Source organism: Amblyraja radiata, chromosome 15 (genome assembly GCF_010909765.2).
Source record: "Amblyraja radiata isolate CabotCenter1 chromosome 15, sAmbRad1.1.pri, whole genome shotgun sequence".
Classification (NCBI taxonomy): Eukaryota; Metazoa; Chordata; class Chondrichthyes; order Rajiformes; family Rajidae; genus Amblyraja; species Amblyraja radiata.
This window is the reverse complement of record NC_045970.1, coordinates 32,044,428-32,069,247: the sequence shown is the minus strand read 5'-3', so window position 1 is coordinate 32,069,247 and position 24,820 is coordinate 32,044,428. Positions and strand designations below refer to the sequence as shown.

General features: G+C 43.9%; 2 protein-coding genes across 2 annotated transcripts in view; one reads left to right on the top strand and one right to left on the bottom strand.

Annotated features, from left to right (window-relative positions):
* eif3a (eukaryotic translation initiation factor 3 subunit A) overlaps window positions 1-12,944 on the top strand; it is a 58,958-nt gene extending 46,014 nt beyond the window's left edge. Inside the window, exons 20-22 of the mRNA XM_033033972.1 lie at window positions 1,541-1,673; window positions 3,725-3,906; window positions 12,059-12,944. Coding sequence (XP_032889863.1) covers window positions 1,541-1,673; window positions 3,725-3,906; window positions 12,059-12,252 — 509 coding nt within the window. The 3' untranslated portion in view covers window positions 12,253-12,944. The remainder of the gene's footprint in view (window positions 1-1,540; window positions 1,674-3,724; window positions 3,907-12,058) is intronic.
* A 7,088-nt stretch (window positions 12,945-20,032) lies between these two features.
* Window positions 20,033-21,707, bottom strand: nanos1 (nanos C2HC-type zinc finger 1). Its single transcript, XM_033033971.1, has one exon. It carries the CDS (start codon window positions 21,311-21,313, stop codon window positions 20,492-20,494), a length of 822 nt encoding a protein of 273 aa, XP_032889862.1. The 5' UTR covers window positions 21,314-21,707; the 3' UTR covers window positions 20,033-20,491.
* Between the last annotated feature and the right edge of the window lie 3,113 nt (window positions 21,708-24,820).

Sequence of the window (24,820 nt, the reverse complement as noted above, 5' to 3'; positions counted from 1 at the left end):
CTACTAATCAACCTACCAGTCAGCACCGCCCGCAGTGGAACCCATTGCTGCGCCGCTGCTGCTGAAGCTACTGAACGTGGAGGGAGAGCGAGGCAGCGTCAATTACGTGAGCCTACGTAATTGACGCTCGCTCTCCCTCCATTGGGCTCAAGACACGCCCCCTCAGTGAGGCAAATGGGATAGCTGCCTCCCCTGCTGCTTTTTCATTGCAGTTTTATGAAGAGACCAGCGAGCCTAAATGTAATATATTTATGTGAAATAAGTTACCTGGACTATGGAAGGTGAGGACATGGAATGAAGGGGTTTACACACATTACATTGGTGACATACAGAGAGATAGTAACAGGCACACGCTTATTGCCCGCGCTCCGTACAGTTTCTGAGGGGTTACGCAATCAGAGGGGAGGCTCAGCTCGCCGCTGCCTCACCTGTCATCTCTCCCTGAATTTGCAGCAGAGCTGTGCAAATTTAGCGATTTTGACTATAAAAAATGATTGGATTCGTATAGAAATGACATTTATAACAGATCAGTGGGAAAATCTTTATTTATTTTATTTTATTATTATTTTTCTTGACTTAACAGCTATTTTCATTGGGAGTATGACAGGTGAGGCTCTGCCTCCCCTGACCACACGTCCCTGCTTCAATCCCGTTCTGTTCTCCCAATTTCTCATCCACTTCCTATACACTGGGGGGGAAATTTTACAGATGCCAATTACCCTATAAACCCACAGGTTTTTGCGATGCCCGGGGGGGATGAAACTGGAGAACCATGAGGAAGCCCATGTGTGAGTGTATGCAAACGTCCCATAAACATTACTCGAGGTCAAGATTGAACCAAAATGTCTGGTGCTCTGTGACACCGGCTCTACCACTGCGTCACTGTGCCGCCCTTGCACCTTACAGAAGGTGGAAAGTCTTTAGTGAAGGAGTGAGGAGATGAGTGACTCATTGCAGACGACCAATTTTCTGTTCTTTCTTAGCCACAGGTTCTGCAGATCCAGTTACATTGTTGGTAATCGTGATCCCCAGGTTGGTAGGGTAATCGTGATAATATTAGGAGGAGGAGGTGGTTCATTGCCGGTTATTGGCCAGTTCTTCATAAAGAATCACTAAATTTTGCACGTGGCATAGACTGGTTCATACTCAAGGAATTGCAACTGTAACTGTATTTTGTGATCATCAGTAAATATTGCTACATCTGAACTTATTTGAGTTGTGGACATTGAAGTTTAGTGAGAGAAATTGTATGGCTAGAATGTTTTTCTCTTGATTTAGGTGCTGCTGGTAGGTCCAGATTATTGTCCGTCCCTTGTTTTGTATCGGCGGCCTGTCTCTATGCATCATGAAATTCTTCAACAGAGACAACATAAATATTGGTATAATTAAAATGTAGAGCTATAAAACCTCTAATGTACACACCAGCGTTGCTTAATTAAGACAAATTATGATATGCACAATTTTTTGGGGCAATTTTTCATCATTAAGCAAAAAAGTAATACCATAAAGAAACGAGTATAATTTTTTCTTTGAATCCAAGGTGGTGGATGGAGAGAGAGAGAAAAAGCACGTGAAGAAAGTTGGGCCCCACCCAGAGAAATTAGGTCTTCAGAAGATAACCAGGATAGAGAGCGTGACCATGATCGGGATCAAGATCGACGAACTGCAGTTAGGTTTGTAGCTTGAGGATTAATAACATACTTTGTCTTCCTGGCTAATTCTGCTAATTGCAGTTCTACTAATTAGTTTCATTCAAGTATCGAGTATTGATTTAATTTGGTGTTTTTCATTAAATAATTGTCCAGGTGTACCTTTGCCAGACAGTTAAATATCCCAGTCTGAAGAAGGGTTTCGGCCCGAAACGTCGCCTATTTCCTTCGCTCCATAGATGCTGCTGCACCCGCTGAGTTTCCCCAGCAATTTTGTGTACCTTCGATATTCCAGCATCTGCAGTTCCCTTTTGAACAGTTAAATATCCCAATTGTGTTGCAATACATCTCTATTTCCATTTCAGATCTTAAGATCTGGGTGAAAAATGGATCTGGACAGTACATTTAACCATTTTTGTCCTAGTATTTTTTTTCTTCATCAGTTCTGTTTTGATTTCCCATAATTTGAATGCAGATGAACATCCTCTGGCACTGTAGCTAAATGGCTATTATTTACACATGAACTGTGACCCTTGACAACAACGAGTAGATATTGTGTAGGCAAAAAGCCTAGTCCTGAACTTAACCAGCACCAACATAGGTATGCTTCCATTTAGGTAGCAACCAGGCAATGCAACTGACTTTTGTCAATGCTGTTTTAGATTAGATTAGATTAGATATAATTTATTGCCACACAGCCAGGCTGGTAGAAATTTGGGTTGTCTGCAGCGATACAATAATAAAGAACACATAACCACAATAAAACTGTAACACAAACATCCACCACAGCATTCATCACTGTGGTGGAAGGCACAAAATTTGGCCAGTCCTCCTCCATTTCCCCCCCGTGGTCAGGACCAGAGTCCAGAGTCAGTCCAGGATCGGCTCTTCCTCACCGGAGACCGCGGCTTTAAGTTGTTGTAGGCCGCAGGCCGGCGGTCAAGATTTAAAGTCCCCGCCGCAGCCAGAAGCACCGTAGACTGCAGGACCGGCGGTCGAAGCTCCCCTCCAGGGGTGATGGTAAGTCCATGCCGGACCCGCGGTAGAAGTCAGCCGCGGGCCGGCAGTGATGGCTTCTTCTTCCCCCGGGTCCCCAACGTGAGATCCCGGGCTGTAGACGCCGCACCAGCTGGAGCTCTGCAGACCACGACTTCAGGCCGCGACTTCAGGCTGCCGGCTGCCTCGGGCCAGCGAAACGGAGCGCTCCCCTCCAGCGAGGGCTCACCCACTCCACGCCTAGAGTCCACGCTGAAGCCCCGGGCGCGTCTCCGGGAAAGGCCGCGTCGGTCCTTGATGTTAGGCCACGGGGGAGGCGACCTGGAAAAAGTCGCCCCTCCATGGAGGAGGCGACCAAAGCGGTTTCCCCCTTACCCCCCCACACAAGACACACAAAGAAACATTAAATACAGACTTTTAAAACACTAAAAAAAAAATTTTTAAGTTGAAAAACTGACGACCTGCTGACATGGCTGCTGCTAGGTACTCTAGGTACAAAGCCAAAATCAGTTTGAAGAACGGTCTCAACCCAAAACGTCACCCATTCCCCTTCTCCAGAGATGCTGCCTGTCCCACTGAGTTACTGCAGCATTTTGTGTCAAAGCTAATTATAACATTGTTACTGACCCACCCAAGGTTACTTAATTATGCATAGGCAAGATATTATATCGATAAAGGGTGAAATATCTAAATGGCTTGACACATAGCGTAAACTTGTGGTGCAGAGGAAACTAAATTCATTTATTTGCATTTGCACTTGTTAATTATTTTACTGTCCGATTGGGATTACATTTACAGAATTGATCATTAGCTATTTTCGCACCCGTACCGCCATGCTAGCAAGATGTTGCAAACTAGTAAACATCATTTCAATTATTAACCTCTATTTGCATGCAGAAAAATAATTCATTTACCTGAGACTGTTACCTATTTCTTTGAATAGAAACAAAATGGAGAGCAAACACTCGTCCAGGAACAGATGTATGGAATTACATATGCAAGGGCAACAAACTGCACTGTACCATAATGGTTTAAGTAAATGTTCTTGAACATCATTAACAAATGGGTTTGCTATTCAGAGACAAGGATGAAGCCCCATGGAGACGGGGTGGTACCGAAGAGAGTAGTGCCTGGAGAGAAGCGTCTCAGCTACCGGATGGTGACCGAGATCGTAGAGACCTCCGTGATCGCCGAGAAGTAAGGGATCGTAAGATTGAGCCAGAACGGCGTGCTCCACCTGTTAAGACTGATCGAGAAGACGGTAAAGGAGCAGAATAATATTACTTAATGTAGCGTAATGTAATTATGTAATGAATTTAATCTACATATTTTATCCTACATTCCTAGAATTAAGCAAAGCTAGCCAGTTCCTTGAAAGCATTTTTTAGCATTGGTTCGCATCTTTTAAAGTATGTGGAAAATCTCAGTTGCTAACTGAGGTGCAATATGGATGGTACTATTTAGCTCTTTGAAGCATGTTAGACATTATTGATACAGGCCCTTCGACCCACCAAGTCCGTGCCGACCTGCAATACCCTGTACATTAGCACTATCCTACACACTAGGGACAATTTACAATTGTAAATTGCACCTGGAGAAAACCTAGGCGGTCAAAGGGAGAACATACCAACCTCATACAGAAGCACTCGTAGTCAGGATCTAACCCTAGTCTCTGGTGCCATAAGGCAGCAACTCTACCACTGTGCCACCCAAGTACAGTGCCCTCCATAATGTTTGGGACAAAGACCCATCATGTATTTATTTGCCTCTAGTCCACAATTTGAAATTTGTAATAGAAAAAAATCACATGTGGTTAAAGTACACATTGTCAGATTTTAATAAAGGTCATTTTAAACATTCTGGTTTCACCATGTAGAAGTTACACCAGTGTTTATACATAGTCCCCCCATTTCAGGCAGGCACGTGCCGTCAGGGTAGGCAAGGTAGGCACTGCTTACCCTGACCAAAATTATGAAATGGTAATTATTAAATATAAATAGTAACGGCATGGGAAAATTATGCCTATCTAAGAGATCGATCTCTTAGGTAGGCATAATTCTCCGTGCCTTTCATCCGCAGCACTTGTAACACGCGAAGGTCTGTGCAGCCCACGTGCCGTCAGCGCTGCTTGAAGCCGTCAATGACAAGCGAGGCTGAAGGCAGCTGAAATTCTGCCTTTGCAGTACTGAGCATGCGCAGCAGCCTACTGCGCATGAGCAGCGCAAGTTTCTTGGCGGGTTTTTCAAATATGGATTGTCATTATTTTAAGAGTATCATAGGAAACAAAGAGAAGAATGGAGTTTGTGTACCGATAATGTGGTAAGTACATTTCTTCGTGCTTTATGTTTTTAAATACCGTATTTCCCGGGGTGGGGGGCGAGCTTCTTTCACAGTGTTTGGGGAGCCTGGCCTGGGGTAAAGTTGCGGGGAGGGCAGGAGCGTTGTGAAGGAGGGGAATGGGGCCAGTAACCCGCTTGCGACGCTCCGGGCACGGAGCCACCGCATTGTGGCCGGGGAATTAATTAGCTCGGGTGGCCGCCGGGACCGACAGTCCCTTCTGCCGGTCCCCGCTCACCTCTGGCAGCTCTCCGTCCGAAAACCTCTCTCCTGCCGCTCGCCGGCCTCACTCATGTCCGCCACTTCCCGCAAATCCTTAAATCCCGACAGCGCGCTCAAGGGACCAATTGAGGTTACTCTGCTGTCGGAATTTGAGGATTTGCGGGAAGCGGCTGACATGAGCGAAGCCGGCGAGCGGCAGGTGAGAGGTGTTCAGACGGAGAGCACTGCCAGAGGTGAGCGGGCCGGCAGAAGGCGCTGAAGTGGCAGCCGGGTCTGCTGTCCGTTCCCGAGGCCGCTCGCAGTCACCCGAGCTGCTTCCTTCCCCGGATATGGCGGCCAGTTATGCTGTCCGTGCCCGGAGCTCTGCGGCAGGGGTGAGTGAGTGAGTTACTGACATGTTCTCCAACCCCCTCCTTCTCAACACTCCTGCCCTCCCCGCATCTTTAACCCCTGCCACAGACTCTCCACACGCTGTGAAAGGAACTCTCCCTCCAATTGGTCCCTTGAATTAATATTGTCGTTCAATAAGATGACAACCGATTCAACGCCCCGGTGTGCTCCCGTTTTTCCCACCATCTCTCCACCTGCCTTCATCCTCCATCCCCCACCCATTCAGTAATTAAAAAATGAAGGAGATTTAGAAGCCTTGGGCAAATTGAATTGTTACTTATTTTTATTTTTTATTTTTATTTTTACGGAGAGAACAATCTGACTGACTGCCCACCTTGAGTAATTACTCACGGCATGTGCCTGATTTCAGGGCACCATAATAGACAATAGGTGCAGCTGTAGGCCATTTGGCCCTTCGAGCCAGCACCGCCATTCAATGTGATCATGGCTGATCATCCCCAATCAGTATCCCGTTCCTGCCTTCTCCCCGTATCCCCTGACTCCGCTATTTTTAAAGCCCTATCTAGCTCTCTCTTGAAAGCATCCAGAGAACCTGCCTCCACCGCCCTCTGAGGCAGGGAATTGCACAGACTCACCACTGTGAGAAAAAGTGTTTCCTCATCTCTGTTCTAAATGGCTTACTCTTATTCTTAAACTGTGGCCCCTGGTTCTGGACTCTCCGAACATTGGGAACATGTTTCCTGCCTCTAGTGTGTCCAAGCCCTTAACAATCTTATGTGTTTCAATGAGATCTCGTCTCATCCTTCTAAACTCTAGACCAAAACTGCACACAATACTCCAGGTGTGGTCTCACTAGGGCTCTGTACAACTACAGAAGGACCTCTTTGCTCCTATATTCGATTCCTCTTGTTATAAATGCCAACATGCCATTTGCCTTCTTCACTGCCTGCTGTACCTGCATTCTTACTTTCATAGACTGATGTACAAGGATCCCCAGATCTTGCCCTTTTCTCAACTTGACGCCATTTAGATAGTAATCTGCCTTCCTGTTTTTGCTACCAAAGTGGATAACCTCACATTTATCCGCATTAAACTTCATCTGCCATGCATCTGCCCACTCCCCCAACCTGTCCAAGTCACCCTGCATTCTCATAGCATTCTCATATCCCCTGACTCCGCTATTTTTAAGAGCCCTATCTAGCTCTCTCTTGAAAGCATCCAGAGAACCTGCCTCCACCGCCTTCTGAGCCAGAGAATTCCACAGACTCACCACTCTCTGTGAGAAAAAGTGTTTCCTCGTCATAGCATAATGTTTGGGACACAGCAATGTCATATAAATGAAAGTAGTCATGTTTAGTATTTTGTTGCATATCCTTTGCATGCAATAACTGCTTGAAGTCAGCGATTCATGGACGCCACCAGGGTGGATTCTCTGGTGATGCTCTGCCAGGCCTGTATTGCAACCAACTTTAGCTTATGCTTGTTTTGGGGGCTAGTCACCTTCAGTTTTCTCTTCAGAATATAAACGGCATGCTCAATTGGGTTCAGATCGGGTGATTGACTTGGCCACTCAAGAATTGACCATTTTTTAGCTTTGAAAAACTCCTTTGTTGCTTTAGTAGTATGTTTGGAATCATTGTCTTACTGTAGAATGAACCGCCAGCCAATGAGTTTTGAGCCATTTGTTTGAACTTGAGCAGATAGGATGTGTCAATAATAATAATAATAATATCTTTTATTGTCATTGCACATAAGTGCAACGAGATTTGGTATGCAGCTTCCATCCGATGTCATCTTAAACAACTAATAAAATTTCGATTTAGATACCCCGAGAACATGGTTTATAAAAAGAACAGTAAAACAGTCAAAAGTGCAAATGTGTCTGTGCGACGTGACCATCCGAGGGAGACAGTCCTTGGGGGTGGGGGGGACTCAGCAGGGTTGGTTCAGAGCAGCTATAGCTCTGGGAATGAAGCTGTTCCTGATTCTGGAGATGTGGGCGTAGAAGGCCTTGTAACTTTTGCCGGAAGGTAGGAGTTCGAACAGTCCATTACAAGGGTGTGTGGAGTCTTTATGGATGCTGACGGCCTTCCTGCGGCACCGTGTGTGGTAGATGCCCTCCAAGGCTGGTAGCTGTGTCCCAATAATCTTCTGCGTTCTGTGGACGACGCACTGAAGAGCTCTCCTCTCCGTGCAGCTGAGATACCACACAGAGATGCCATACGTTAGTATGTTCTCTGTGGTGCAACGGTAGAAGGTCGTCAGCAGCTGTTGGGGCAGACCAGTCTTTTTCAATGTTCTCGGGAAGAACAGTCGTTGCTGTGCCTTCTTGACCAGCGCAGCGGTGTTGGTGGACCATGTGAGGTCCTCTGAAATGCGAGTGCCCAGAAACCTAAAGCTGGACACTCTCTCCACACTGTCCCCGTAGATGGAGATTGGGGCGTATTCCCCATTATGTGTCCTCCTGAAGTCGATAATCAGCTCCTTTGTCTTGGAGGTTATTAGGGACAAGTTGTTACGTGAGCACCAGTCCGCCAGGTTCCGCACCTCTGCTCTGTAGTTTGTTTCATCAACGTTGGTGATCAGCCCGATCACCGTTGTGTCGTCTGCAAACTTGACGATGGTGTTGGTGTCAAATGCAGGAACACAGTCGTGTGTGAAGAGGGAGTAGAGCATGGGGCTCAGTACACAGTCCTGTGGTGTGCCGGTGCTCAGGGTGATAGTGGAGGACAGGTGCGGGCCCAGTCTCACTGCCTGCGGTCGCTCTGTCAGAAAATTCAGGATCCAGTCGCATATCGGCGAGCTGAGGCCTAGCTGGTGGAGCTTGGTGGGGATGACCGTGTTGAAGGCAGAGCTATAGTCTATGAAGAGCATCCTCACGTACGTGCCCTGTCTTTCCAGATGAGTCAGGACAGTGTGAAGAGCCAGAGAGATGGCATCCTCTGTGGATATATTTGCCTTGTATGCAAATTGATGAGAGTCCAGTGAGGCAGGGATGCTGGATTTGATGTGGGAGAGGACCAGCGTTTCAAAACACTTCATTGGTATTGGAGTTAGGGCAACCGGGCAGTAGTTATTCAGGTTGGTGACTTTAGACTTTTTCGGCACCGGCACTATGGTAGCTGTCTTCAGGCACTTGGAGACCGTTGCCAGCGATAGAGACGGGTTAAAGATCCTCGTGAATACCTCAGCCAGCTGTACAGCACAGTCCTTTAGTACCCTTCCTTGGACTCCATCCGGGCCTGCAGCCTTGCATGGATTGATCCTACGCAGAGCGCACTGTACCTCCTGAGTGCTCAGTGTTAAGGCCTGTCCCTCCGCCATGGTCGGGGTTATTCCTCTCCTGGTGGTGTTGCCAGTTTCGAAGCGGGCAAAGAAAGTGTTTAACTCGTTGGCCAGTGTGATATCACTGTGGGGGCAGGCGGGGCTGCTCTTTTAGTCGGTGATGTCCCTGGCACCCTGCCACATGCTTCTGGTGTCCGCGGTATTGAAGTGGTCTTCCACCCTTTGCCTGTGGATGTCTTTGGCCTTTTTTATACCTTTGTTCAGGTTTGACCTGGCAGTACTGTAGGCAGAAGTGTCCCTGTATTTAAAGGCATTGTTGCGTGCCCTTAGCAGATCCTGAACCTCCTTGTTCATCCAGGGTTTCCGGTTTGGGAACATCTTTATTTGCTTGTCCACTGTGAAAGCCTCCACACAGCAGTTGATGTAGGAGAGCACAGTGGATGTGTACTCATCCAAGTTTACCTCTGTACCACTGGTATCCTGTTGTGCAAACAGGTCCCAGTCGGTGCGATCAAAGCAGTCCTGGAGTTGTAGAGTGGCGTCCTCGGGCCATATTTTGACTGTCTTTATTGCAGGTTTGGTCTTGCGGATGAGGGGTTTGTATGCAGGCAGTAGAAACAGTGAGGTGATCGGATTGTCCCAGGGATGGGCAGGGGAGAGCTCTGTATGCGTCCTTGATGTTGGTGTACACTTTATCCAGCGTGTTTGAGCCCCTGGTAGGGCACTGCACATGATGGTGGGATTTGCGGAGTGCAGCTGGTAGGTCGACCTGATTAAAGTCCCCTGCAACAACTAAGGCACCGTCGGGGTGAGCATCCTGCTGCTTACTGATGGCCGAGTGCAGCTGTGCTAGCGCTAGGTTAGCATTAGCCTGTGGTGGGATGTAAATGGCCATGATGATAACCACAGTAAACTCCCGAGACAGGTAAAACGGCGTACATTTAAGCAGTAGGTATTCCAGGTCTGGGGAACAGTAGCTCTCTACTGCAGTGTGGTTGGTGCACCAGTCATTGTTGATATAGATACAGAGCCCACCGCCCTTGCTCTTACTGGAGTCCTTTGTTCTATCAGCACGATGCAGTGACCGGTTCGTTAGGTCCACAGCCCCGTCGGGAACTAGCACGCTGAGCTATACACATCCTAATTCATTATGCTACTACCATCAGTAGTTGTATCATCAATGAAGATAAGTGACCCAGTGCCTTCATCAGCTGTACATGTCCAGGCCATAACACCCCCACCACTGTTTCACAGATGAGGTGGTATGCTTTGGAACTTGGGCAGTTCCTTCTCTCCTCCATGCTTTGCTCTTGCCATCACTCTGATATAAGTTAATCTTTGGCTCATCTGTCCACAAGACCTTTTTTCCAGACCTTTTTTAAGTACTTCTTGGCGAACTGTAACTCGGCCATCCTATTTTTGCTGCTACCAGTGGTTTGCATCTTGCAGTTCTTGGGCCTTCTTAGAGCACATGGTATTGGGGGTAGGGTGTTGACATGGATAGAAAATTGGTTGGCAGACCGGAAGCAAAGAGTAGGAGTGAACGGGTCCTTTTCAGAATATCAGGCAGTGGCGAGTGGAGTGCCGCAAGGCTCGGTGTTGGGGCCGCAACTGTTTACCATATATATTAATGATTTGGAAGAGGGAATTGGGAGCAACACTAGCAAGTTTGCGGATGACACAAAGCTGGGTGGCAGTGTGAACTGTGAAGAGGATGTTAGGAGGTTGCAGGGTGACCTGGACAGGTTGAGTGAGTGGGCAGATGCGTGGCAGATGCAGTATAATATAGATAAATGTGAGGTTATCCACTTTGGCGGCAAAAACAAGGGGGCAGATTATTATCTCAATGGGGTTAGGTTAGGTAAGGGGGAGGTACAGCGAGACCTGGGTGTCCTTGTACACCGGCCACTTTGGTGTGCAGGTACAGCAGGCAGTGAAGAAAGCTAATGGAATGTTGGCCTTCATAACAAGAGGATTTCAGTATAAGAGTAAAGAGGTTCTTCTGCAGTTGTATAGGGCTCTGGTGAGACCACATCTGGAGTATTGTGTACAGTTTTGGTCTCCTAATTTGAGGAAGGACATCCTTGTGATTGAAGCAGTGCAGCGTAGGTTCACGAGATTGATCCCTGGGATGGCGGGACTGTCATATGAGGAAAGATTGAAAAGACTAGGCTTGTATTCACTGGAGTTTAGAAGGAAGAGGGGGTATCTTATAGAAACATATAAAATTATAAAAGGACTGGACAAGCTAGATGCAGGAAAAATGTTCCAAATGTTGGGTGAGTCCAGAAGCAGGGGCCACAGTCTTAGAATAAAGGGGAGGTCATTTAAGACTGAGGTGAGAAAAAACTTTTTCACCCAGAGTTGTGAATTTATGGAATTCCCTGCCACAGAGGGCAGTGGAGGCCAAGTCAATGGATGGATTTAAGAGAGAGTTAGATAGAGCTCTAGTGGCTAGTGGAGTCAAGGGATATGGGGAGAAGGCAGGCACGGATTATTGATAGGGGATGATCAGCCATGATCACAATGAATGGCGGTGCTGGCTCGAAGGGCCGAATGGCCTCCTCCTGCACCTATTTTCAATGTACAATGTATAAACATAGCTGTAATTTCTACATGGTGAAACCAAAATGTATAAAAATGGCCTTTATTAAAATCTGATAATGTGCACTTTAACCACGTGATATTTTTTCTATTACAAATCTCAAATTGTGGAGTACAGAAGCAAATAAATAAATGATGGGTCTTTGTCCCAAACATTATCTATTGCCATATTGTTAGGCAAATCTGGTTTGGAGTTGAAATTAGAAAAGTAACATACAAGCAATTGGTCCAGCAATCATTTTTTTTTAATTCCTTATGATTGCGTGATAGGGTGTAATTATTCTCCCTCTTGTTTTCATCTTGTGGCTTTTCATACATTTTTATCCTCGTAATCCCCACCACTTAAAAAAATATCTAGTGCTTGCTATAGTTGGAGGTTTCTAGATACCAAAGTTTGGGACATTCAAATGTAATGAACCAAATAGGCATTTGATTCTAGTGCATATGAATGGAGAATCCCCATAACAGTTTGAAGGTAGATGGTCAGTTGGTTCTTTAAGGAGATTTTGAAGTAGCTACCTCCTAATGCATATCAAACTTTAAATTACAATAATTCCATTCTTTAATTGTTCGTTTCTCAGTTGACGACAGTTCCTTATGTATTTTTTCACTAGGTGTGTGGCGACGTGCTGGTGAACAAAAAGCTGAAAGCCAGAATGAGAAAGAGGTAATGGATACACCTGTGAAAGGTCCACCAGCAATGGACAGTGACCAAGAAAGCTCAGCCTGGCAAAATGACAAGGATAAAGAGGCACCTCGTATCAAAACTGAAATTGATGATGATGGCTGGACTACTGTGCGTCGCTAAAAGTACATTCATGCCCTATTTACCAAGACCCACATGCTGAATCTGAATTATAGTAACTTTATGGCAAACTCTTAATCTTTTTGAAGCTAACAAAATTGACATTTGTTAAACTGTACGCATGTACCTATTTTAGTACAACAAACTTGATACAAGCCGATCATGCAACTAAAATAATAGAAGCCTGCAAAGTTAACCACCTGTTGCATGTCAAAGCATTTCCTTTACTACGTCAGCCTGTTAGTAGGCAATAATGAGTGTAAGGGAATACAATTAGCATCTAGTGCAGCTGTAACATGAAAGGAAAATGCCTTCCCTCTACTATCAGCCTGTCACTTGGCAACACTGATGGTAAATGAACACCATTAGCATCCAGTGCAGCTGTAATGCAAAAGGAAAATACACACCAAACCTGTATCTCCAAATTTTATCAACTGATTTGGATAAAATAGCCTTGCTGTATGATGTAGATGTGATTAAGGCTTTTAATAATACAACTATTTGGTACCTGTGTTGCCAGTATGTTTGTTGTCATCATACTGTGGATTGTGTGAACATATTTTTAAATTGGCACAAACCTTGCAGTTTGGAGAATTTTTGGTCAGGTTTGCTTTTTTTTTTTTCATTTGGATGATTAAATTGAATCGGATTTAGTTTTTCTTCCCATCTTTCGAATAAAGGTTTTCCTCATCAGATTTGTCTTTCTAGTAATTGTGTTGCATATCATTACACTGGTAAGTCAGTTTCAGGGAAAAGGTCAAATAAAATAACTTCAATGATTAGTGCCTGTTTTTTATTCATTTGAATAGTCTTAAATATTGTGGGTCAAAATGTATTAAACATTGATTCCTCTGCGTTTGGTGCTGTAAACTGCAGGTGCCAGCCTTTTGTAATCAACCACTGAGGCTGACTTGGTAGCTGCGATAAGTGGTTAAAATGTTATTTCTCAAATCAATAGTAGCAACCTTTCCACCAAAAAAAAATACATCACCTATCCCTTCTCCTCCCGAGATGCTGCTTGACCCGCTGAGTTACTCCAGCACTTGTGTCTATCTTCAGCATCTGCAGTTCCTTTCTACACAAGATTGAAAGCTTGTGTTTGAAAACCAAAATAATCAAGTTTCAAAATCACTAAATAACATTTGAGTTGGGTGGAAATAAATAGACCTCAATTTGATTTCTGCGACTAGCTTGCTGTCTGCCATCCAATTGATGTATGATTTCTTGAAGATGTGCATTCTGTTCATTTGAACTCTGCCAGTTTTGTTGTTTGCACATGCAGCTATGGTACATAAAGCCATCACTTTTTTCCTCATGCTGCAAAATACCCAACCCATCCATTGCCTTGGGTAATCCTTTAATATAAGCAGCATAAACTAAATGCTGAACTCTACTGGTAGTAAGAGTTACCATAAGTGGTTGGCAGATTGTTGCATATTAAATGGGCCAATTATAGCACTTGAAAGATTTTATTTTAAACACTTGGAAATTATGTTGCCTATTAAGTGTTCTAGTTCAAATCCAGTTTCTTAAGTATAGCAGAAACTCATAAAATTGAAAAGATTAATATTTTTCTCCATTAGTCATAAGCTCTTCACAAACTTCAGCTGTGTTAACTGATGAAATTGCAGGGCAAGAGAAACTAATTTGTTTACTTCAAAGTAACTTAACTGTAGGCATTTGGGCTACCAGTAGAGGGAGCAGATACTTGGGAAGAAATGGAAATTACATTTTTTTTTAATTGAGTTCAGTATTAAATGTATTCCGTTACAAAAATACAAAACTTATTTTCAGTGGTTCAAAGTACTGTTTCTCATACCCACCATCTACTTTCTGGCTCAAGCATACAAAGTAGCACATAAAATGTTCATTGTTACTGGACCTGGTGTTCAAGTTCCAAGAAGTACAGTCAGTTTGAAAATCTGCAGGAAAGGGGGCAAGTATAAAATGTAACAATTCTTGACTTGTTATAAATGCTCTGTTACTTGGTTTTACTTCTCAGTTTGGTCAATGTGGGCTTCTGGTTCGACAGGTTTTGCAGTTGTATATAACCGCTGGATCCACTTGCCTATAACAAAACATTGAATTAAGATTCTGAGGTGGACTACGGCCAGAAGATCATGAATTCTTGCAACTCCTATAGACTGTTATGCAGGTGGCACACTGTCACATACTGGTCATGCATCAGCAAAATATCGTCTCTGATATGGTGGTGCACTTGAATGTCCTCAAGATTACATTTGCTACTCACAAAATTCCAGTTGAAACCTGGTTATCATGTATCATCAGCTGTTGAGTTCATTATCCTTGTTTAAAAATACTTGGGTTATCAAAAGCTCAATGTAATCTAGGTAAGGCTTCCATGGCCATCACCAGGATTGTCTTACTGCAATTACTGGCGCAAAGGCCGAAACTCCCAACCACGAATCGTCAAAAAAAGTGTTGCATTTTAGAACAGATAAAGTGCTCAAGCCTAGTGAAAATAAAGAATTGAGTAAAATTGCTGTGTTCACAGGTCCAACTATCCCTAATTTCATTGCTGAACTCTATTGCCAGTGGTATTGCTAAGGATGCAGTCCCTGATTTCATACAGCAAGTTAAAAGCATCCTGACCTGATATGTTGTTACAATATGTGCCAGGCAAAGATCAAAAAACCATAGCCAATAGCCCATGACAGCAGATAGCATTGCATTTGTGAACCTTCGTATCAGCAGCATAGGATCATCAATGACTAAACCCAAATACACCAATCTCATTAAAAGTTTTGGTAGTTGATTGCTGGCAAGGCCCATTTTATGCCTATTACTTAGTCATAGAGTAAGACAACACAAAAACGGGCCCTTTGGCTCAACTTGCCCATCTACGCATGTCCCATGTTAGGCCCATACCCCTCTAGATTTGAAGTGGATAAACTATTTCATTTGACTGCAGTGATACAGTATTAAAAGATTTTGTACTAGTTTCTTTAATATATCAAGGAATGACAGGGCAGACGGTTATTGCAACCAACTCTCCAGGAAATAATAAACCTCAATCAACATGAGACATTAGCATATACACTTTACATATCTGCCATGAGGTTTACATAAATATTAACAGTCCAGGCAACTATCCCCAATTCAAAAGGAAAGAATCGAAACAGTGACATGGTTCCTACCTAATGCCTTGATGCCAACTCTAATATGGATGCATGCCTAAAATGCCTTGAATTCTTGAAGCCTTCAGTAAACTAGCACAAGGAATAGATCACCCCATTCTATATCTTTAGTGTGAAGTGGGTCTCATAGGTTGTGTTATTATTCAAACTGGGATAATGCTAGAGAGATTGTTGTTACAATGAAGGTAAGAATCTGTATCACAGTTTGATTGTGCCTTATATGGGTTTTGTATTTATTAAAAATCATTCAAATTTGTTCCTTTCCTAATAAATGCCAAGCAGCATCTTTAGTTTATCAGTCACGTGTACCGAGCTACAGTGAAAGGCTTTTTGTTTGTATGCTTCGTATACATCTTGCATCAGTGATTTAGTATGTAGATGCACATTACTAATGTCAACATTCAATTTAGGTCATTTCTAATGACAAATAGAAATGACCTGATCAATATATAAATTTATGAGAGGCATAAATAAGATAGATATTCAGAACCTTTTTCCTCAGAATGGAAATGTCAAGGACTAGAGGGGAGGGGCAAACCTTAAAGGAGATGTGCAGGCCAAGATGTTTTGATACAGAGTAGCAGGTGCTTGCATCATTTGCCAGGGCTGATGGTGAAGGCAGATATAATGGTGGCATTCAAGAAGCTTTTAGCTAGGCACATGACATGCAGGGAATGGAAGGATATTGATCATATGCAAGTCGTTTAACCTGGCATGTTCGGTACAGACATTGAGGGCTGATGGGCCTGTTCCTTTGTTGTATTGGTCTATATAAATATTTGCAATTCAGAAATATGTCCCAAAAGAAACAAACAGAATGCAATGTACTCACAACATCTTTACCCTGATATGTAACTGATCAAAGCCTAGAGTATTAAAATTCTTTAAGCTGTCATCAACCTTCCACATTCCTGCTGCTCAAATGGAAAACTTAAGCATGTATCAACGAATAATAGCAGTTATATGACCTGGTGTGCCTGTGTCTGGCTAATCAGGAGCACTCCTGAACTTAAAACAAAATATGTTGCACAATTAAAGCAACAATTTTCTGACCAGAATACCACTAAATTAAATTGCAATGTTTTTTTTTATTTTTTATAAACATAGCATTACTTTCATTATCAGAACACATGCAACTGTACTAACGCTGTGACTTGCAGACATGCGAGTTGGTCCCAGGTCTTCCAGCCACATGGAGTAATCTTGCTATTTCAGATATTCTTTGGTGGAGGAAAAACTGATAGCACATTTGTCCTCAGGGTATTTCAGCATTTTACAGCTATTTAATTGCCAGAGTACAGACACATACATAAGGGGACATTGGCAGCCCATCCCCCACAGCAAAGCCTCTCCTACTATGAAATAAATTAATTTACTTAAGCAATACGAATTTGGGGATAAATATTCCCTGGAATAATCATGCACAGTTATGTAGGAAGAAAATACAAATGCTGGTTTGTACCGAAGATAGACACAAAATTCTGAAGTCGGATCACAAACCTAAAGTTTCTGCTTCTTCCTGGCTCATGATAGCTGTGGAATTATTCCAAAACATCCACATCTGCACTAATAAGAGTTACAGATGAGAAATATTACACATCGATAAGGGTAGGGCAGTGGGTGGTATTTACATGGATTTCACTAAGGCATTTAATAAAGTCCCCAATAGTAAACTGGGCCAGAAGATTAAGATGCACAGGATTAACAGCGACTTGGTCGTATGGATTCAGAACTGGTTTACTGATAGAAGACAGATGCTTGTGGTGGAAGGGCAAGCAAGATCAGCTACAGAAATGACAGCTGAAATTTAATCCAAGCAAGTGTGTGGTGTTGCACTTTGGAAGGTTGAACAAATGGGGAAAATTAACAATAATGGCAAGTCCTTTAACAGCATGTCTATGTCCATAACCCCCCAAAAGTGGCAACATGAGTAGATAGAGTGGTAAAGGAGGCATATGGTACAATTAATCTTCATCGGTCAGGGCATTAAGTGCAAGACTCAGGAAGTCAGGATGCATCTTTATGGGATTTTGATTGTGGAGGCTTTGGAAAGGGTGCAGAGGCAATTTACCAGAATAATCCTGGATTAGGGGGCATGAGCTGTAGGCAGAGGTTGGACAGATTTGGGATTGTTTTCTCTGGAATCCCCGTGGTTAAGGGGTGACCTGATGAAAGTATATAAAATTTTGAGAGGCACAGATTGGGTAGACAGCCAGTACTTTTTCCTCAGAATGGAAATATCAAATACGAGACTAAGTGGGACCCGTTGGGTCCCAGCATCACACGGGAGGACTGGTCCCCAACGCAATATTCCACCCCTCCACCAATTCCAAAATTGGTGGCCGGGGGGGCTTTCTGGAGTGCTAGTATGGGTGTTGTGGGCTGAAGGGACTGGTTTCCAGAGGGCTAGTATGGACATTGTCTGCCGAATGGATTATTGGGCTGGCGGCTCAGTCACTCAAGCATGTTGTGCTGGCAGCTCACTCACTCACGGCTGGTGGGCTGGCAGTTGACTCATGGCTATTGAAATTCCATTTCAAGCAGGGTGCAAGGCCACTGAAGACAGCGAGTCATGACCTCTCCCTCTTCCATCTTACAGAGACTGAGCCACGCCCACACTCTGGGTTTTATAGTCCCTCCCACCAGAAGGGGCATGGCTTTCATGGCATGATTGATAGAAGACATTTTTTAAACACTAATAACTCTTTTATTTTTCATCGATGGGAAAAACCCTCGGCACCTGATGGGTGGAGGGGGACTCTGAGTAAGATGGCCAAAAAGCACAGCCGTGCGGGTAGCGTTTTTTCTAAAATCAATATAAAGCGCAAACAGAAAGTGGTCAAGATTAGACTTTTAATTATATAGAAGGCAAGGCAACTTTAATAAGGCAACACAGCTTTAGCATTTCCAAACCAAAGGCAACACAGCTTTAGCATTTCCAAACCAAAGACAACACAGCTTTAGCATTTCCAACCTATATTTTCAAACCACATTAGGGCACTGACAGGTCAGTAAAACCACTCAGTTTAGTAGACATGTGTTCAGTGTTATTCACATCTCAGACTGAGAGACGTGACCCTCTCGCTCCCCCATCTTGCAGAGACTGACTGAAGCACTCAACACTTCCGGGTTTTATAGTGCCTCCGGAAGGGGCGTGGCCTTCAGGAGAGAGAATCTCAACATTTTTTAAACACTGATAACTCTTTTATTTTTAATCAATGGGAAAAATCCTCTTGTCCTGCACAGCGGAGGGGGACTCTGAGTAAGTTGCCAAAAATCACAGCCATAAGTGGCAGCGTTTTTTCTTAAATCAATATACAGAACAACAGGAAGTGGTCAAGATCAGACTTTTAGTAATATAGATAGATTAGAGGGCATATCTTTAAAATTGAGTTGGACCGAGTTTAAATGAGATGTGTGGGACACTTTAAAAAAAGATGGTGGTGGGTGCCTTGAATGTAGTGGTGGAGGTAGATACAATAATGGCTTTTCAGATACTTTTGGATCAGCATGTGAATATGGATTATGTATAGATAAGCAGGTAATAGTTGGACTTGGCATCTTGATTGGTATAGACATTGTGGGCCAAATATCTTATTTCTGTGCTATTCTATATTATCCCATCTTAGTCCAGCTATCCATGATAAAGCCATTTAACCTCCCACTTCAGCAGCTAATTCCTTCTATAAATTTCTCAATTCTCAAAAAGTCAATTTATTGGACAATTAATAACAAGATTAAAAGTTAATCTCAGACGAAATCAGCGTCAACTGTGATACATTCACTATTCTATTTGATTTTGCTACTCGCTACATATTACAAATTAGATACTTCGGAGAACGTCTTAACCTAATTCTTTAGAAAGATATTGACCAAAATTGTTTATCACCACATATGCAGTTTGATCGGTTCGGCATCTATTTTTAAATATTATAGATTTCATTTAAACTTGACCCATAATTCAACATATTTTTTGTCTGTTTTTTTAATTTTTTTTTTTTTTTTAATTTAAACGAGCTGCTGCTGTTCTACCTTATTTAGTCCCTATTTAGAAGTGTCACAACATTTCCAGCCCCACTTTAATTGCTGTCAATCTAACCGCTTTTGGAATTTCGCAATCCAGACCAGGTCACATTGTGCAAATTGGAAACAGAAGCGGTTTAAAATATCCATTCTTCAGTGTTCCCTTTCCCCAACCAAACAATAATTTCGCATATTAAAAAAAAAACACGATTGCGGCCAATACTAAAAGCCTAAATGTTTAGTTGAATGCGTGGAATTGAAGCAGACCAAATATTAGTAAATGTTGGCTATCCAAACAGGACGCTCAATTGTCTATGCAAGGCCGCCCTTGTTCTATTAGACAAGATGACAGTTCAAGCAGTATTGCAATGACGTTAGCGATAGCATTCAATCGCAGCTCGGGCTTCGCACTTGGATTTTTATTCCAAGTGCGAAGCCAGCGAGCGGCAAGGATACGCGTAGGTCACTTTGTCTACCTCCAACTGAATGAATCATCTGCGGCTCCTGTTAGCCACAGGAAGGCGGCGCCCGAGGACACTCGGAAACAAATGGCTCCAAAACCAACTTGAAATGGCTCATTGCAAACAAAACAGACAATAGAGTTGCTAAAACGTGAAAATTTATTGGCTCCGGTACTGTTAACACAGTTACTTATTAGTAATCTTTAAATCTGTTTTACATTTCACTTTCGAATGTAACATTTGCTACTTTTTAATTAAATCAAAATACATCTACAATATATCACTGTTCCAGTTACCTTAATTTTTTTTTCTGAAAACGAAATGCACATAGCGGATTTAAAAACAAAAAAATTGATTATGGCGTTCTCTCATTTCCATAAACTCTATATTTATATAACTGAGGTAGATTTCTGGTCTCGGATTTTCCACCAGAAATATTAGATTGTAAACAAATTTAGACAAAAAGAGTATACATTCAGTCACTATAAAACGTTTATCCCGTACTCAAAATAGTCTTAATACAAGTCCACATATTAGTCTACGAAGCTTTGATCAGGACACGAACTTAATTCGACTCACGCTGCCTTGGTGGGCTCCTTATTAACGGACCCTCTTGCCAATGCAGTTTCTGGTCTTCAGTTTGGGGATGGTGGGCTGGAGCTTGGAGAGTGGGCAATACTTGATGGTGTGCGCGTTGTCGCCGTTGGCACCGCACAGGGGACATGTGTACCTTCTCAGGATGGGGCACAGTACTCTCCCATCGGGACTTTTGAGGATGTGGGTGGTGTAGAGGGTGACAGACTCGTTGTTGTTCCTGCAGAACACGCATATCTGCAGCTCCGGCTTGGCCCTGGCGCCTCGCTGGTGGTGACCAGCTGCCTGGTGGTGGTGATGCTGGTTGTTGTGGTGATGAGAGTGAGGGAGATGTAGGTGGCTTTTGTCGTCCATCATGATCACGTCCACTCGGTTCCAGCCCACCTGCTCCCGGTCCAGGCGGTGCTGGTGCCTTGGCTGATGGTGCCGTTGTTGTTGTAGCAGTAGTTGCTGCTGCTGCTCCTCCTCGCCTCCCCCCGTGTAAGCCAAGAGAGGGCTGGATCCAGGAGAGAAAGGGTTGAACTCGGCGAACCTCTCCTCCAGGTCGGAGCCCAGCAGGTCGCCGTGGTGGGAGCACAGAGGCAGGTGACTCAGTTCCAGGGACCGGGCGAGGTAGGGTGCCCGGGACTGAAGGCTCAGCTCGCTGCCCGGGTGTAGCCCGCTCTGGCCCGCCTGGTTGACAGCTTTGCTCACCAATGTGGTCAGACCCAAGTAATCATTCCACGAGTTGAAAGTATTCTCGCAACTACTCGCGTACCTCTGGTGCAAATAATCCACCGGGCGGGCATGCTTCTCCAACTGCTTGTCCAATGACCCCAAACTTTCCATTTCTCATTTACAAAGGATCCAGTGCTTTGCTTTCCCCCCACCCCCTCCCGCTCTCTCCCCACCCCTCCACCCCCTTCCCCTTCCTGAATTCTTCGACGGTGCCCCTTATGAACGGTGCAATTCTTCCCAGTCTTCTTACTCATAAATGCAACGCAGGCACTGCAATTCAAAACAAGCACACACACACACCTCCTCCTCCTCTAACCCAAAACTTTTGCAGCCAGGACGCCCTGCGAGCCGAGCCGAGCCTCCGACGCTCTGCAAACGCCTCTTTTCTTTTTTTTGTTGTTGTTAAATCCTGCAAATTGCACACAAAGTCTCCAGCGCCATTTCTCTTCTGATCCCCAAACAGACGATTATCTCTTTAGAAATAGCAACTCAGCTGCTCGGGAACCGCCCACCGCAGCCGCTGATTAGACGCTATGTGGTCCAACCCGGCCAATGGCTCGGGGAGCGGGAGGTCTTAGGTTGGCTGGATGGGGCGTCAGTCACCCTGCGTCCACTGGCCATTCTTGAATGGCGAACGAGAGGGTCAACAACACAGGCAGAGGAAGACTGACCACTGTCAGACAGACACAAAATGCTGGAGTAACTCAGCATGTCCGGCAGCATCTCTGGAGAAAAGGATTAGGTCGCGACCCTTCTTCAGGCTGAGATTCAGGGGGGAAGGAGGTATGCAAAAGGACAAATCAAAGCCAGCAACGGTGATCAAAGAAAAATGGAGCACACAATGGTCCATTGTTGGCTGTGGAGAAGGTGGTAAACGAGTGACTACAAACACTGAAACAACTATCAGGAGAGTGAAGACTTTTTTTATTTGTGAGATTGCCAGAAGTTTCAGAAAGCAAAGATCAAATGAGATTAGTTTATTGTTACCTACATCAGAGTGCAGCTAGATTCGTTCACAAGAGTCTCATGGTTTAACTTGCTGTAATTATAAATACAACTTTAAATATGATAAGGTAGACACAAAACATTGGAGTAACTCTGCCGCTCAGGCAGATCCCTGGGGAACATGGATAGGTGACGTCAGAACCCTTCAGACGAATATGGCTGGATTTGAAAAGACAAATATACGATAATGAGTGCAAAATAGTGGAATAAAACCATGAACATAAGATATGGTAGAATTATGCCATTCGGCCCATTGGGTCTACTCCGCCATTTGATCGTGGCTGAACTATTTACTTCTCCATATAACCATATAACAATTACAGCACGGAAACAGGCCATCTCGACCCTTCTAGTCCGTGCCGAACACGTATTCTCCCCTAGTCCCATATACCTGCGCTCAGACCATAACCCTCCATTCCTTTCCCGTCCATATAACTATCCAATTTATTTTTAAATGATAAAAACGAACCTGCCTCCACCACCTTCACTGGAAGCTCATTCCACACAGCCACCATTCTCTGAGTAAAGAAGTTCCCCCTCATGTTACCCCTAAACTTCTGTCCCTTAATTCTCAAGTCATGTCCCCTTGTTTGAATCTTCCCTACTCTCAGTGGGAAAAGCTTTCCACGTCAACTCTGTCTATCCCTCTCATCATTTAAAAACCTCTATCAAGTCCCCCCTTAACCTTCTGCGCTCCAAAGAATAAAGCCCTAACTTGTTCAACCTTTCTCTGTAACTTAGTTGCTGAAACCCAGGCAACATTCTAGTAAATCTCCTCTGTACTCTCTCTATTTTGTTGACATCCTTCCTATAATTAGGCGACCAAAATTGTACACCATACTCCAGAATTGGCCTCACCAATGCCTTGTACAATTTTAACATTACATCCCAACTTCTATACTCAATGCTCTGATTTATAAAGGCCAGCACACCAAAAGCTTTCTTTACCACCCTATCTGCATGAGATTCCACTTTCAGGGAACTGTGCACAGTTATTCCAAGATCCCTCTGTTCACCTGCATTCTTCAATTCCCTACCATTTACCATGTACGTCCTATTTTGATTTGTCCTGCCAAGATGTAGCTCCTCACACTTATCAGCATTAAACTCCATCTGCCATCTTTCAGCCCACTCTTCCAACCGGCATAAATCTCTCTGTAGACTTTGAAAATCTAATTCATTATCCACAACCCCACCTATCTTAGTATCATCTGCATACTTACTAATCCAATTTACCACACCATCATCCAGATCATTGATGTACATGACAAACAACAGTGGACCCAACACAGATCCCTGTGGCACCCCACTAGTCACTGGCCTCCAACCTGACAAACAACCATCCACCATTACTCTCTGGCATCTCCCATTCAGCCACTGTTGAATCCATCTTGCTACTCCATCATTAATACCCAACCATTGAACCTTCTTAACCAACCTTCCATGAGGAACCTTGTCAAAGGCCTTACTGAAGTCCATATATACAACATCCACGGCTTTACCCTCATCAATTTCCTGAGTAACCTCTTCAAAAAATTCAAGAAGATTAGTCAAACATGACCTTCCAGGCACAAATCCATGTTGACTGTTCCTAATCAGACCCTGTTTATCCAGATGCTTATATATATATTATCTCTAAGTATCCTTTCCATTAATTTGCCCACCACTGACGTCAAACTAACAGGTCTATAATTGCTAGGTTTACCCTCAGACCCCTTTTTAAACAATTACTCTTAGACCCCTTCTCAACCCCATTCCTCCGCTTTCCACCCATAACCTTTGATGCCCTTACTAATCAAGAAATTATCAATCTCTGCTTTAAAAATACCCAATGCCTTGGCCTCTATAGCTGTCTGTGGCAATTAATTCCACAGATTCACCACCTTCCATCTAAAGAAATTCCTCCATGCATGGTGCAAAAGAATATCTAAGTACAAAATGGAATAGGCGAATGAGGTGGAGTTAAGAGTATGTGGCATCACCTCTGGAAACGGTGTGTGATAGAGGTAATTGGTTCAGCCATTTGATAGTAGTGGGGAAGAAGCTGTTCATAAGACGAGACATGTGGGCTTCCAAGCTCCTGTAACTTCAACCAGAAGAGAGAAGAATGAAAGGAGAATGGCCAGGGTGGCAAGCATCCAAATACTTCCTGCCTTCCTGCTGCATTGCGCCATGAAGATGGACTGGGATGGAAGTGACAAACCTGTATTGGATTGAGTTCTGTTCACCATGCTCACCATGCAGGCTTAGGTGGTCAAAAGCAGAGATGCAACCCATCAAAACACTTTCTATAGCACATCCATAGAAGTTCACAAGAATCCTCGTGGGTGTATTAAATCTTTGCCGAAGAAAACTAAAAATGTTGATTGCTTTCTTGATCACCACATTAGCATGGACCAGGTAAGGCTGCAGGTTATATAGATGCCTGGGAAATTGAAGCTATCGACTACCTTTACAGCAGCTCCGTTGGTGAAGAGAGTTTCATGTTCACCTCTCACTTCCTTAAGACAACTAACTACCAAGACTTTTGCATTGCTGTTATTAAGGTTAGATTGTTGTCCTGACACCATGACATTATGTTTTCAATCTCTTTCCCGTACATTATCTCATCTT